The sequence below is a fragment of the Danio rerio genome, chromosome 8 (assembly GCF_049306965.1).
Source record: "Danio rerio strain Tuebingen ecotype United States chromosome 8, GRCz12tu, whole genome shotgun sequence".
Taxonomy (NCBI): domain Eukaryota; kingdom Metazoa; phylum Chordata; class Actinopteri; order Cypriniformes; family Danionidae; genus Danio; species Danio rerio.
Window position 1 is genome coordinate 8,412,988 of NC_133183.1, and position 14,482 is coordinate 8,427,469.

Here is a 14,482-nt window from a genome sequence, read left to right on the forward strand (position 1 = left end):
CATTCTTTATGTATAAGATATTTATTTAGAGTTTTTTTCAACAGTAAAAAAAAACAACACAAAGCAATAAACACAAATAAACTTAGGGTTGGGGGGATATAAGGGTTAGAGCAGGGATGTCAAACTCAATTCCTGGAGGGCCGCAGCCCTGCAGAGATTAGTTCCAACCCTGCTCCAACACACTTACCAGTAGGTTTCAAACAAGCCTCAAGGACTCAATTAGTTTGATCAGGTGTGTTTAAATAGGGTTTAAACTAAACTGTGCAGGGCTGCGGCCCTCCAGGAACTGAGTTTGACATCCCTGGGTTAGAGTGTTCTACAAAATACATACTTGCAAGGAATATTTTGTGTATTACTAATACACTACTACTAGTATGAGTGTGTATAGATGATGGCTTGCAGCTGGAAGGGCATCCGCCGTGTAAAACATTTGCTGGATAAATTGGCGGCTCATTCTGCTGTGGCGACCTCTGATGAATAACTGTACGTTCACACCGAAAGCGGCGAGAGCGTCAAAGTAGCCGGAAGTCATTCATTTTCAATGAGAGCCGGCGGCGATACGCGGCGATAAGCGGCGAGGAGCAGCGCGGCGCGTCTTCGCCGGCGTGAGCGTCGAGGAGAGTTGAAATGAAGTCAACTTTATGGTAATGAGCTATGACGCGGTTCGGCGGCAAGCAATCAGAATGAAGACGTCCATCGCTTGATAGCAGTTCAGAGAACACAGACCTGTGAACTTTGGTTCCGACCACAGTTGTTCCCAAGGGTTTGATTATTGCGGTCGCTGGATTTCCAATTATTTACAATTTTTCCTACAGGAACATGCATTAAATAAGTTACTGGCGAGTTACTGATGTTCATTAATGTTATATATTGTGACAGTACAAAACAGTACTGCTGCTTCAGGATATTTCAGACATATGGACACATATTAGATAAATAGATTAAAGCCACACGCAACTTGATCTTCCATTGTTGTATGAATTTGATAAGAAGTGCGCAACATTTTCACGCTAGAAACATGTTTTATGCAGGAATGTAACTGATATGCTGCAACGGCTCCTTTAAATATGAGATCAATGTAGCGAGTTTTGAAGCTCTCGCCGCAGGAGCTGAAGGCAGAGAGCGTTGTCGTCAGGGCGGCCAGAGCGACCTTGGACACTCTCGCCGCTTTCGGTGTGAACGTACGGTAAAGGGACTAAAGCCTGGTTTATACTTCTGCGTCAAGTGACCTGCATAACCCACGGTGCATGCAACACCTGTAGTTGTGCATTTATACTTCTGCGCGCTGTGTCTGTTGGTCTGCATTAACACTTCCAAAACGCTAGTTGGCAGTGAGGTGTAAATGTTCCTCTGTGTCGAGTTTCTTCGCTGCTGTTTTACTTTTTCTGAACATTTTCTAGATGTACAAGTGGCTCAAACTCGCTCATTTTGAAGCAGGAACTGGCGGACGTGCAACAACTTTAACTATGAGGTAAACACAAAACAAAACTTTCCATCCGGAGTTCCTTCACGGGACTCCACACTTGTAAACAATCGCTCCATTGGGCTCGCGCCATTCGCGTGGCTCTTGGTCCCGCCCAGACTCGTCAGCGCTACCAAGCCGACCAATCACAGAGCTTGCGCTACGCGTTGTTGCGACATGTAGTTAAATTTTTTGAGAGGTGCACGTCAGTGACGCCGACGGCCACGGCGAAGGGCTATTCGTCAACGCCGTAGCATACCCGTGCGTTTGACGCAGAAGTATAAATCAGCCTTAAGCCAAAAAGAAAATGACTGAATGTAGTTTTTACGCTAACATGCAGTGGTTTTGCATAAAGGGTTAATGTAAATAATGTAAGATGGAAACACTAATAATGACTAATAAACACATTACACTCACATGACTCCATTATGCTTGCCTTGTTTGTAACTGTTGGTTACTAGGTCACCAATACTATAACAAGCCACTCTAACTTGAGGTAAAAGCAGCTACTTTGCAATGGGGAACTTTCTTTTTTTTTTTAATTTGGAAAGATTTGCTTCACATTAGGATGGAAACCCCGCTATTGACACTGAACCATAAACAGAAAATCCAGCATAGAGTGGTTCAGTGAACTTGGCATTAAACGTGTGTATGTGTGTGAGTGTGTGTTCATCAGAGACACTGTAGAAAGACAGGATTCCAGCCGGCCTGTCCAGATACACTGCTATTCTGTTTGAGGAGTCTGAATGGACAAGTATGTCTATACTCCTATAATCGTGCCAAGCACTGTATCGATCCGGAGTACAGAAAAGACCCCAGGACTTTTCGTTCCACCCAAATCTGCAGTCACTCCCACCTTTTTTTCGGATTCCTTTATATGCCACTGCAGCATTTACCCCCCGACTCCACTCAGCCTCCCAGTAGCAACGATCAGACAAAGTTTCTTTACACAGCACCTGCTCATAGTGCTCAAATCTGTCTGGATGATCAGGATAGGGCTGCTCATCTACCACACGCATCACCATTCTGTTTCTCTCTGAAAGAGTGAGGCGAGTGTTTGCTGTGTCTGGATCTAGACTGAGACAGCAGGAATCTGCACATAAGAAGAGAGAGAGGACAACAAATACAGTTCTGTCATTGTAATATTTCATGGCTATAACATCTCATTACATGGCATAATACTTATATTTCATCCATTATTTGTGTATTTAAACGTTTTAAATGACAAATAATTTTGGTAGGGGATTTTTGCCATTAATAAGGAATCAATAACATCTCAGATACCATAATAAAGGATTTGAAAATGAAGGAAGGTATTTTTCATGACACTTCTATACAGCTTAAAGTGACATTTAAAGGCTTAAATAGGTTAATTAGGATAACTAGGCAGGTTAGGGTAATTAGGCAAGTTATTGTATAACAATGGTTTGTTCTGTAGACTATTGATAAAAAAATTAGCTTAAAGGGGCTAATAATTTTGACCTTAAAATGGTGTTTGAAAAATTAAAAACTGCTTTTACTCTAGCCGAAATAAAACAAATAAGACTTTCTCCAGAAGAAAAAATATTATCAGACATACTGTGAAAATGTCCTTGCTCTGATAAACATCATTTGGCAAATATTTAAAAAAGAAGAAAAAAATCAAAGAGGGGCTAATAATTCTGACTTCAACTGTATATTTAAGCAAATGTTTATATTTTATCTAAACATAGAAAGCCTAAATAAATTATATACAGTTGTAGTGAGAAGTTTACATACTCTCAATATGCTCCTGAATGTCATATAAATACTCTTTTTTTGAACAGCGTGAGTGTGTGTTTGTATGTAGAGATGAACAGATAACCTACATTTCTGTAATCCTGGTGTGATCCTGAACTCTCCACAATAGCTGAAACTAAAATATGAGACATGTATGAATGAAGCAGGAAAATGAAATGAGATGTATTTTAAACAAAACTACAGATTATTAAAAACGTAAACAGGAACTTTTAACAGGGTGAAACACATAGCAAACATGCTTTTAAAGTCCACATGAACTGGAAGTTGCAGAGACTTTTATTGCAGTGTGTTGATGTACTTCCAACGTAAACTGAATATTGAGTGAGGAACGGGGTTTTCTTTTGCAGATCAATATTGGGGTTTATTTTGCCCTCCCCCTAGAGCTGGACACGCCCACTTTCCTGACTTTTTCCAAAGTAGAGATGTGAAAAAAACCCTGCTGAAACAAGGGGGTTTCATGGCCCTTTAAACAGCCACTTAAGAGCTAAAATGTGCTGTCCACATATGGGCTATTAAAGCCCTAGGACAGAGATAGGGAAACTATGGGCATATGTGGCTCTTTGACCAAAAACATGTGGCTCTCCAGCCGTTTCTCTTCAATAATATTGAAAATTTTTAAAAGTTGAATTGTTATAGTGTTTTCTACAGCAAAATGAACAAGAACTTAGTTTACAATATGCTGTGGTTTAACTTGAATTGTGACACCAATAAAGGGAAAGCAACTTACATTTCTATGGTAAGCTCGCGTATGTAAATTTAAACAGCATTCATTAGTGGCGATGGCGAAAAGAAAAAAAAAATAGACAAATTCCCTTTGTTCATATATTGTAATGCGTTATATTTGTTTATTAATAAATATAGGTTTTGTTATTTACAAACCGCTAATGGCTCTTTAAAAAAATACATTGAAAAAAGACTGGCAATGTGAGCTAGCAAAATAAATATTGTAAATGTTGCTTTCTTTCCCAGGGATGGGTTGCGGCTGGAAGGGCATCCGCTGTGTAAAAACGTGCTGGATAAGTTGGCGGTTCATTCCGCTGTGGCGACCCCGGATTAATAAAGAAACTAAGCAGAAAAGAAAATGAATGAATGTTGCTTACAAGCAAACTTTAAAGCTCTAAACACAAACTTACTTTATTTTTTCCAGTTTGAGGTCTGGATTGTTCTGTAGAGCTGAAAGCATTTCAACGCCTGCTTCTCCCGGATGATTGTAGCTGAGGTCCAGAACTTTCAGGTGCGACGTATTTAAACTGACAGCTGAAGCCAGAAAACCACAGCCTTCCTCCGTCACCATACACCCAGACAATCTACACAGATGATAAAATGAGACTGAATTTATTTTTGTGCATTAACACCTCTACTAGCATAAGCAGCATTAGGCAGAAACAATGACTTTTTCAATGTAATCAAAGTTTCAACACTAAAGCCTAGAATAATTGATCTATGAGAACAGGAAGAAAATGTTTTGTCACTCTTGCTTACCTGAGTACCTGAAGCTGACAGTTGGGACTCTTCAATCCAGCACATATAAGCTTCACACCAGTATCCTGCAGATCATTATTACTCAGATCCAGCTCTATGAGGGACGAATCTGATGATTGCAGAGCTGACGCCACAATGTCACAACACTGATCAGTGATATTACAGCCGGCAAGACTAAAAGAGAATAAAGACTGTTTCAGTTTATGCACCTGCAATGATTTTGTACACTGTAAATAACAATTATTTGATTTTACTTTTGTAAAAAAGTGAGTAAACCCTTTGCTTTCATAGCAATTATTTGACTTTACTTTAAAAAAGTAAAAAATTGTTGCTTTTAAAGTGATTATTTGACTTTAAAAACCGAGTAAACGTGTTGCTTTTAATGCGATGAGTTGACTTTAAATTCGATTAGTTGAGTTTTCTTTTTTTATTAGATAAATGTTACTTTTAAAGGTATTAGTTGACTTTTCTTTAAAGGTGTGAGTAAGCTCATTGCTTTTAAAGTGGTTAGTTGACTTTACTTTTTAAAAAGTGAGTAAACCAGTAGTTTTTATTAACCTTATTCTAAAATGCGGAAGTGCGCCTGTTTTCGCGATTGTTTTAGAACTTCCGATTCAGTCGCCTATGGGAGAAATGACTAGGAATAATAAACGGCAGAAAACGGTCAAACTACTTGCTCTACAAACAAACGTTTGCATGACTATACAGACCAAGTAGAATAATATAATAAGAAAATATCAGTTTGCAACATCAAACAGCGAAAAGAGCAGTTTTTAACGTCTAAAAATGAATGGAAGTGAATGAGACCGGAAGTCTCGAACCAAAAACATTCTAATCGCTGCACCCGCTCGTCTGCGAAGAATAAGGTGAATAGTGATTAACTCACTTTTAATAAGTGACTGAACTTGTTGCTTTTAATCTTATTAGTTGACTTTGAAAGCAATTAGTTGATTTGCGTTTTAAAAATATGAATTAAATCTGTTGCTTTTAAAGATATTAGCTGACCTTTTGTTAAAAATGTGTATAAGCTCATTGAATTTAAAGTGATTAGTTGACTTTACTTTTACATAAGGGAGTAAACTAGTTGCTTTTAAAGATATTGGTTGACTTTTAATAAGTGGGTGTGTCTGTTGTTGTTAAAGTCATGACATTAGTTGATTTTACCATAAAAAAATTGAGTAAACTTGTTGATTTGAATGTGATAGGTTGACTTTTAATTCGATTAGTTGAGTCTTCTTTTTTAATTAATTAAATCTCTTACTTTTAAAGGTATTGGTTGACTTTTCTTTAAAAGTGTGAAAAAGCCCATTGCATCTAAAGTGATTAGTTGACTTTACTTTTAAAAAAGGGTGTAAACTAGTTGCTTTTAAAGCGAATAGTGGGCTTTTAATAAGTGAGTAGATCTGTTGTTTTTAAAAAGATAATTTTTTTGACTTTACCTTAAAAAGTGAGTAAACTTGTTGCTTTTAATGTGATTAGTTGACTTTTAATTCGATTAGTTGAGTATTTCTTTTCAAAAAGTGAATTAAGTATTGCTTTTTAAGCTATTAGTTGACTTTTCTTTAAAAAATGTGAGTCTACCCATTGCTTTTAATGTTATTAGTTGACTTTACTTTTAAAAAAGCATGTAAACCTGTTGCTTTTATAGCGATTAGTTGACTTCACTTTAAAAAGTGTGTAAACACGTTGCTTTTAAAGCAAATAGTTGACTTTATTTAAAAAAAATTGTAAATCTATTGCCTTTAAAGCGATTACTTGACTTTGCTTTTAAAAATTGCCGTTTATGCAATTAGTTGACTTTACTTTAAAAAAGTGAGTGAAACATTTCAGGGTCTCTGCAGATATCATAATGTCAAATTTAAGACCTTTTACGACTTTTTTAAGACCATTAAGTGTTAAATTTAAGACCTATATCGCAATATCAAAAACACGCGAGAGAAAATATAAAAGCACAAAATTAGGGGTAAAATAAAGTTATTTAAATTGAACAGTACTAAAGTCAGGTTAAATGCACCATTGAACTACAGAAAAAAACAAACATCTTAATGCAGATTTATACTTTCACCTGGCACCGCATCGCACAACTCACGAAACGGATTAAGGCTTTTTTACTTGACACGTTCACCATTGAGATTTTTTTTTTTAAATGACAGGGGCCGGTCCAAAAAACAGAAAGTAAAATCAGACGAATAAAAAGATAATCATTATCACTAAAGATGTTTTTGGGGGCCTCTTTTTTTGTTTTAACAAACTTATCCCTCAGGTTTTCCAAAGTTTTAAACAAACCCTCCTCCTTTCCCATGGCTGTTAGAATTTCTAGCCAATAATTATTGGTCATTCTGGCAAGCAGAAATGTAACTGTGATAGAAAATAGGTAAAAACTTGATTAGGTATTATAGTCTACTGTACTATTCACTCTTCAAATAAATCCAACTATCAATCCCATTTTATCACTAAAACAAAGTGTACTAGTGTCTGCCGCATGGTGTTTTGTAAAGTACTTCAATTACTCTTTTGTGGTAATAGTATAGTTGCTATGGTAACACAACAAGTGTATTAAAAACAAAAAACAAACGCACTGAGTTTAATATCAGAAAGCTGATTGGCTATTGCAAGTTGTCCTTTTTGTAGTTGTAATACCGCAAATTACAATTGGACTAGTGAAATAAAGAACTACAACACCCCAAAAACCTAGCAACAACAACAAAAAGAATTTAAATGAGCATTAGATGTAGCGTTACATGGACATCGCAAAAATAAGACCTGTGCAAAAATATTTAAGACCTAGAACAGCAAATTTAAGACTTTTTAAAGCCATAAATTTAGATTTTTTTATTTAAGACTTTTTAACACTTTTTAAGACCCCGCGGGGACCCTGCATATTAAAGAAATTAGTCAACTTTACTTATGAACGTGAGTAAAACTGTTGCCTTAAAATTATTAAAAGAACAGAATTGTAAAACTAAGCTAATTCAACTCAAAGGTTCTAACTTGCAATGGATTTACTCACTTTTTTAAGTCAACTTGTCACGTTTAAGGCAACAGGTTTACTCACCATTTAAAAAAAAAGCAACTAAATGCTTTTTACAGATAATACGTAAATTCAAAGAGACACTCACAGTGCTTTTCTGCAGTTCATTACTGCCGGCAGCAGTCTTCTCCGTCCCTCATCTGACGTGTTGTATTTTCGGAGATCCAGCTCCTCCAGCACCTCCTCTGACATCTGGAGCATGTAGGCGATCGCCGAGCAGTGAGCAGGAGAGAGTTTATTCTCTGAGTGTTTGTCGGATTTCAGAAACTCCAGAATCTCTCTGGACAGGGTTTGATCCTTTATCTCCAGCAGACAGAGGAACAGATTGATGGATCGGTCAGCTAAAATCCCCTGCTCGTGTTTGATTTTCTCTTTAATGTAAGCTGCGATTGTCCTGATGCTCTCTGAGCTCTTCTCCGTATGCCTCAGGAGACCCTGTAGGAGTCTTTGATTGGACTCCAGTGAGATACCCAGCAGAAAGCGCAAGAACAGATCCAGGTGTCCATTCTCACTCTGAAGAGCTGCGTCTACCACTCCCTTATAAAAATTTGAGAGCAAATCAAACACTTTCAGAGCCTCTGAAGTGTCGTTTACAAAGCAGTGAAAGATGTAAAACGCAGCGAGAAACTCCTGAAAGCTCAGATGTATGAAGCAGTAGACTTTCTGATGATGAATCACAGACTCCAACCTGAAGATCTCAGTGAGCATCCCAGAATTCACTGAGCTCTCTGTAACATCTATGCCATGCTCTCCTAGGTCCTCCTCGTAAAATGTCACATTGCCCTTCATCAGCTGTTTGAAGGCCAGATCAGCAAGTTTCAAGATCACATCTTTGCTGGACTGTAGAAGCTCTTCTGGATTTCTCTGATCATTCTCAGCATACTTCTGGTTCTTTATTTTAGTCTGGATGAGCAGGAAATGAATGTACATTTCAGTCAGAGTTTGAGGAATTTCAGCATTGAGATCATCTTCCAGGACGTTCTGTAGAACCGTTGCTGAAATCCAACAGAAGACCGGTATGTGGCACATGATGTGGAGGCTTCTTGATCTTCTGATGTGTGAGATGATTCTGCTGGCTTGATGCTCGTCTCTGATTCTCTTCCTGAAATATTCCTCCTTCTGAGGCTGACTGAACCCTTGGATTTCTGTCAGACGGTTGACGTATTTTGAAGGGATCTGACTGGCTGCAGCTGGTCTGGTGGTGATCCAGATTAGGGCAGAGGGAAGCAGATCTCCTCGGATGAGGTTTGACATCAACACGCTCAGTGATGTAGACTCGTTCACATCACTGACTTTCCGAGCATCTGAAAACGTAAGTGGGATTCTGCTTTCATCCAAACCGTCAAAGATGAACAAAACATTATACTGTTCAAAAACGATTGAATCCAGATGTTGAAGTTCAGGATGAAAGTCCTGCAGAAGTTTTCGAAGACTGTACTCATGATCTTTAATCAAGTTCAGCTCTCGGAATGAAAGCACAAACAAAAAATCCACATCCCGATTGGCTTTTCCCTCAGTCCAGTCCAGGATAAACTTCTGAACAGAGACTGTTTTTCCAATTCCAGCAATGCCGTTCGTTAAAACGGTCTTGACTTTGTCTTGTGTATAATTCTTAGATTCTGGAAAAGGCATGAAGATGTCATTGCAATTGATTGGAGTTTCCTGAAGCGTCTTGAACCCTTTCTCCATCTGTAAGATCTCATGTTCCTCATTCACAGTTTCACTCACTCCCTCTATGATGAAGAGTTGTGTGTAGATCTGGTTCAGGGATGTTTTATTCTTTCGCAACTGATTTCCTTCAAACAAACTCTCATACTTCCTGTTCATGCTGGTTTTGTGTTTCTCTATGAGCAGATCAACAGCTAAAGTGTGGCATGGAGCAGGATCAGTAGCCTGGATGTAAGCATCTCTCTTCGCACTGAAGAAACACCAAAGAGAAACATTTCTTTGCTAATAGTGTTAAAGTATTCAGGTTAGACTGCAAATAGATCTCAAACAAGAAAAAAAAATGAATGAATAAAAAAACTAAACGCAGAGGGTAGCATGTTCACCTCACAGCAAGAAGGTCGCTGGTTTGAGCCTCAGCTGGTTCAGTTGATGTTTCTGTGTGAAGTTTGCATGTTCTCCCCAAGTTCGCATGGGTTTCCTCCGTGTGCTCCGGTTTCCCCCACAAGTCCAAAAGACATGCGCTATAGGTGTCAGGGTTCTGCCACTCTGGTCTTGTAAATTCTTGTTTTGGTGGCAGAGCTCGGACACTACCCATGTCTGGTCCTGTTTCTGTCTCTGTGTGCGCGCGCGCCGTCGTGGGTGTACGCAGAGTGTGCGCGCTCCTGCTTGACGCGGCCGCGCGCGCTCTGCGCCCCTCAGACGCGTGCGCTCTTGTACTCGTGTTTGTGTTTTCGTCTGTCAGCAGCGTGGTGTTTCATTCCCAGCGTCTCAGTCTTGTTGGTTTCGGTTTTGGTCGGCACTGGGATGAAGCATGCACGCTGCGTGTGTGAGCGCACGGTGAGTGTTTTCATTCATCGTGTGCTTGTGTCTTGCGTCAAAGCACGTGGCTCGGTGTTTACATTGTGGTCACGTGCTTTTGTCGTGTGCTTCAGTGTTGTGTTATGTGAGCGCATGGCTTGTATTGTCTCTCTGTGTCATGCGCTCTCCCGTCTATTGTCTAGTCCCACCCTCCTTGTTTACTCATTATTAGTTTGTCATGTTCACCTGTGTGTCAATTTACTTTTTGCTTTATAATCCCCCTCATGTTTTCAGTCCTTTGCCAGTTCGTCGTCAATATTACTCTGTCTTGTTGTCTCCAGTCCTGTTTTGTCCTGCCAGTCCTGTCAAGTTTTTTTTTGCCTTTTTATTCATGTTTTCCCCTTCGGGGTAGTTTTGTTTTGCCTTTTATTTTTATTTGTAGTTTATAATAAATAATCCTACATTTTTCTGCAATTGGGTCTTCACTCCTTTTTTCCCTCACCGACCGTGACAATAGGTGAATTGGTTAGGCTAAACTGTACTTAGTTTATGTGTGTGAATGAGTAAGTATGGATGTTTCCCAGTGATGGGTTGCAGCTGGAAGAGCATCCGCTGCGTAAAACATTTGCTGGATAAGTTGGCGGTTAATTCCGCTGTGGCGACCCCAGATTAAGAAAAGGACTGAGCCAAAAAGAAAATGATTAAATGAAAAAAAAAAAAAAAAGCACACTCTATTAACATTTACTTACTCCCAGGTCCATTTATATCGAAGTTGTTATTTAGCCGCACGACATTGGTGTTTTGTAACATCTAGTTTTTTTTGAGGTGAGTTGTTAGCCCAACGCTCAACCCGTAATCTAGAGGACCAGGATATACACTTCGGACAATTTAATTTACTTAATTCACCTACAGCATATGTCTTTAAACTGTGAGGGAAACCGGAGAACATGCAAACTCCAAACAGAAATGGCAACTGACCCAGCCAGGGTTTGAACCAGCGACCTCCTTGCTGTGAGGCACCAGCGTTACCCAATGTGCACCATGTTGCCCCTTGTTAACATTTGCATAACTTAAAAAATTCATTGTAAAAAAAAAAAATCTGTAAAATTTAGATGTAAAAAATAACAGATAGCTGTAAAAAATACAATAGAAAAGTAAAATGAATGTTATTTTTGTATATTTTTGGTAAACTACTGAATTTCATCAGCCCAAAAAATTGTCAACAAACAGTATATATGTAAAGGTTGTCGCCAAAGAAAGTGAAGAGAGGGGGGCAGGGGGTGTTGGGGGGTGGGGCGTTCGCGGATGAAACGGACGTAAGTAAGTGAAGAGCGAGGGTTGGAAGGGGGGAGGGGGGTGTCGTGGACGAAAGTAAAGTAGGGGGGGGGTGTTGTCATAGAGGAGGGGGATCGGTATAATGAGTAAAATAAATGATCCGAATCCGGTTTGTTCCGACACAAATTAAGCTCTGTTTATCGTATATATGAAGGAATCCTGCTAATAACTGTAGCATTTTGGAGTTTCTTACAGTTAATTTTTTTGTACATTTTTGCAGGATTACAGCAGTAATGCGGTTGTGTACCGGTCTGTTGTGGTGAATAAGGAGCTGAGCCGAAAGGCAAAGCTCTTGATTTACCGGTAAATCTACGTTAATACTCTCACCAATGGTCATGAGCTTTGTATCATGACTAAAAGGACAAGATCTAGGATTCAAGCGGATTCTGCAGTCAAAAATTAACAAAAATGGATAGGGTGAGGAGCTCTGACAACCGGAGGAGCTCGGAGTAGAGCCGCTGCTCCTTCACATCGAGAGACGTCAGCTGAGGTGGCTCAGGCATCTGTTTCGGATGCCTCCTGGACGCCTACCTAGGGAGGTGTTCCAGGCATGTCCCACTGGGAGGAGGCCAGTGGTGAAATGGGTAGGCTAAATTGTGAGTGTGTGTGAGAATGTGTGTGTGGATGTTTTCCAGAGATGGGTTGCGGCTTGAAGGGCATCAGCTGCGTAAAAACTAGCTGGATAAGTTTTTTTTTTTTTTTGATACTGTAGTAGATTCTAGTCTTACCTGGGGGCGAAGGTCACCGACCCACCACTAAATTTAAAAGGAAGATCCATGGAGCTGGTGCTCTTCACAGAGGCACAGCTGGCTTTTGGAGAAACGTCTGTAATGCGATTCCTTAAAACAAAAATCAGCACAGGAAATGTAATTATTTACTGAAGGCGTTTTATTAATTAATGACATTTATTAACAGACTGCACCAGTGGAAACTCTCCTCAATTAACACAATTTAAATAAACTGTGAAATATGATGTACAAAAATACTAATAGTAGTGTTCTTTTCTTTGGAATTTCAGAAAAACATTAATAACCAAGCCACATTACAGATTCATGGAAAATGAGCTGCAGTATACACACATGCTCTTTAACAATCACACTAGAAACCCTGGCAGAATTTTACACTCCCATGTGCACTAACATGAGGATAGTAAATCTGTCCTTATTTACAGGTTTTATAGAGCATATTTGTAAGTAAGTTAGCCTTACTCGACAGATTCATCACTGACTTCAGGAGTTTCTGCTGGGTTTCTGGGTTGTGGAGATACTGCTTTTCGTCTCTTCTCATTTTCTTCCATAACCTTTAAAAGGTTACATCTAGTGTCAGTCACAGAAGGCCCAAATAAAAACTACATATTGTTCTATTTTCCAGCGGATTTTACATACGACTAGCAACATTTCAAACCAGACAGCAAAATTTAGGACGTATTTAAAGACTTTAACGTTTAAAACTAATTTATTAATTCAGATTTTAAGCCACTGAACATACAAAACAACATTGCTAAACTAGAACAAGGATATAGCAGCATTATAACAAACTAATTATAAGAAATTAGATTAACAACTCCACTTATATTCGCACATTCAGACTTTTTCCTTTATAATATAATGTCAAAAAAGTATTCCTTGCAAATTGGCAATGCAGTGGCGCAGCAGGTAGTGCTGTCACCTCACAGCAAGAAGGTCGCTGCCCAGATAGCAAAATACACTCGGGCCAGTTCCGGCTAGATTGTCGCCTGCCGGAGACTTACCCCTCGGCCCAACTTCGGCTGCCGGACTCGGGCCGGATGACTGTGGACTCACTGCCCGATTCCGGCCCGAATCAAGCGGGCCAGATGCAGCGGCCGTAAGCGAGCCGACGCTGCGCATCCGCGCCGAAATCGGCGCGAGGGTAATGTGCGCTGCGGCCCGGAGCTGGCGCGACTCCGTATTTATACACCTTATAAAACCTTTTGGTATTACATTGGTACTTGATATATGGTATTACAACCATTTGAATTTATATAACAGCAAACACAGGCTATAATGTAAACACAAAGTGAAAGCACTGCGTTTAACCTTTGAATAAAGTGCAAACTGCATACACATTCTGTAACGAAAATAATCAGACAAATGACAAAATAAATAAATGTTAAACGTTTATTGATTGCAAGAAAGAAATAGTACTAAAATTTTATAAATAATTTGTAGTGCACAAGAATATCAATATAAAAACAACAATAAAACAACACAATAAAGACACACAGAAAGATTTAAACAAAAAATCTAAAAATTACACACAAACACAGATGTTTTTAAAACAACCCTGTTTTCCCAATAGACTTGAATTAAAAATTTGTAAAAAAACAGCTAAATTTTATATAAACCTAAATATAGAAACCAATTTAAGATATAGCAAGAAACATCTTAAAAATACCAATGACAATCCGTAAAATATCCAAGTCAAACTTGTGAAAAGTACTGCAGAATTCTGAAGAAACATCTTGAAACATTTTTTAATAAAACATTAAAATAATAATAAACAAACAAAAAAAAAATAAAAAATATATATATTATATATAATTGCAGAAGTATAAAGTCAAACTTATTTTGAAATAAACTTGAACAAAATCAATTGCACAAACAGCAAGACATGAGTGAGATGATTATACATTTCATATATATACACGTCTTGTGCAATTTTATATTTATAATTTTATTTGTATTACGTTTATTAAAAATGTATCAAGATGTTTCTTCAGAATTTGGCGCACACACATACATACATACATACCATACATATACACACACACACACACACATATATATATATATACACACATATATATATATATATATATATATATATATATATATATATATAAATGCAAATGAAAGAAACAAATTGTTCAAGTATCAGGGAACATCCTAATACACTTAAAATGTTGT

The 14,482-nt window shown here is 38.4% G+C and overlaps 1 protein-coding gene across 4 annotated transcripts in view; it reads right to left on the reverse strand.

Moving 5' to 3' along the window:
* si:ch211-255g12.8 overlaps positions 1-14,482 on the reverse strand; it is a 19,562-nt gene continuing 5,080 nt past the window's right edge. Inside the window, exons 2-9 of one of the 4 annotated variants that reach the window (XR_012384075.1) lie at positions 12,764-12,855; positions 12,284-12,394; positions 7,843-9,672; positions 4,724-4,897; positions 4,375-4,548; positions 3,310-3,356; positions 1,973-2,555; positions 9-148 (exon numbers count right to left, since the gene is read on the reverse strand). Coding sequence is in view for 2 of the 4 variants with exons in the window: in XM_068223095.2 (XP_068079196.1) it covers positions 2,026-2,555; positions 3,310-3,356; positions 4,375-4,548; positions 4,724-4,897; positions 7,843-9,672; positions 12,284-12,394; positions 12,764-12,852 (2,955 nt within the window). In the remaining 2 variants the exon portion in view is untranslated. Of the gene's footprint in view, positions 149-1,387; positions 2,556-3,309; positions 3,357-4,374; positions 4,549-4,723; positions 4,898-7,842; positions 9,673-12,283; positions 12,395-12,763; positions 12,856-14,482 lie in introns of those variants that run through there. The other 3 variants (XR_012384076.1, XM_068223095.2, XM_009303744.5) reach the window with 3 other exon arrangements.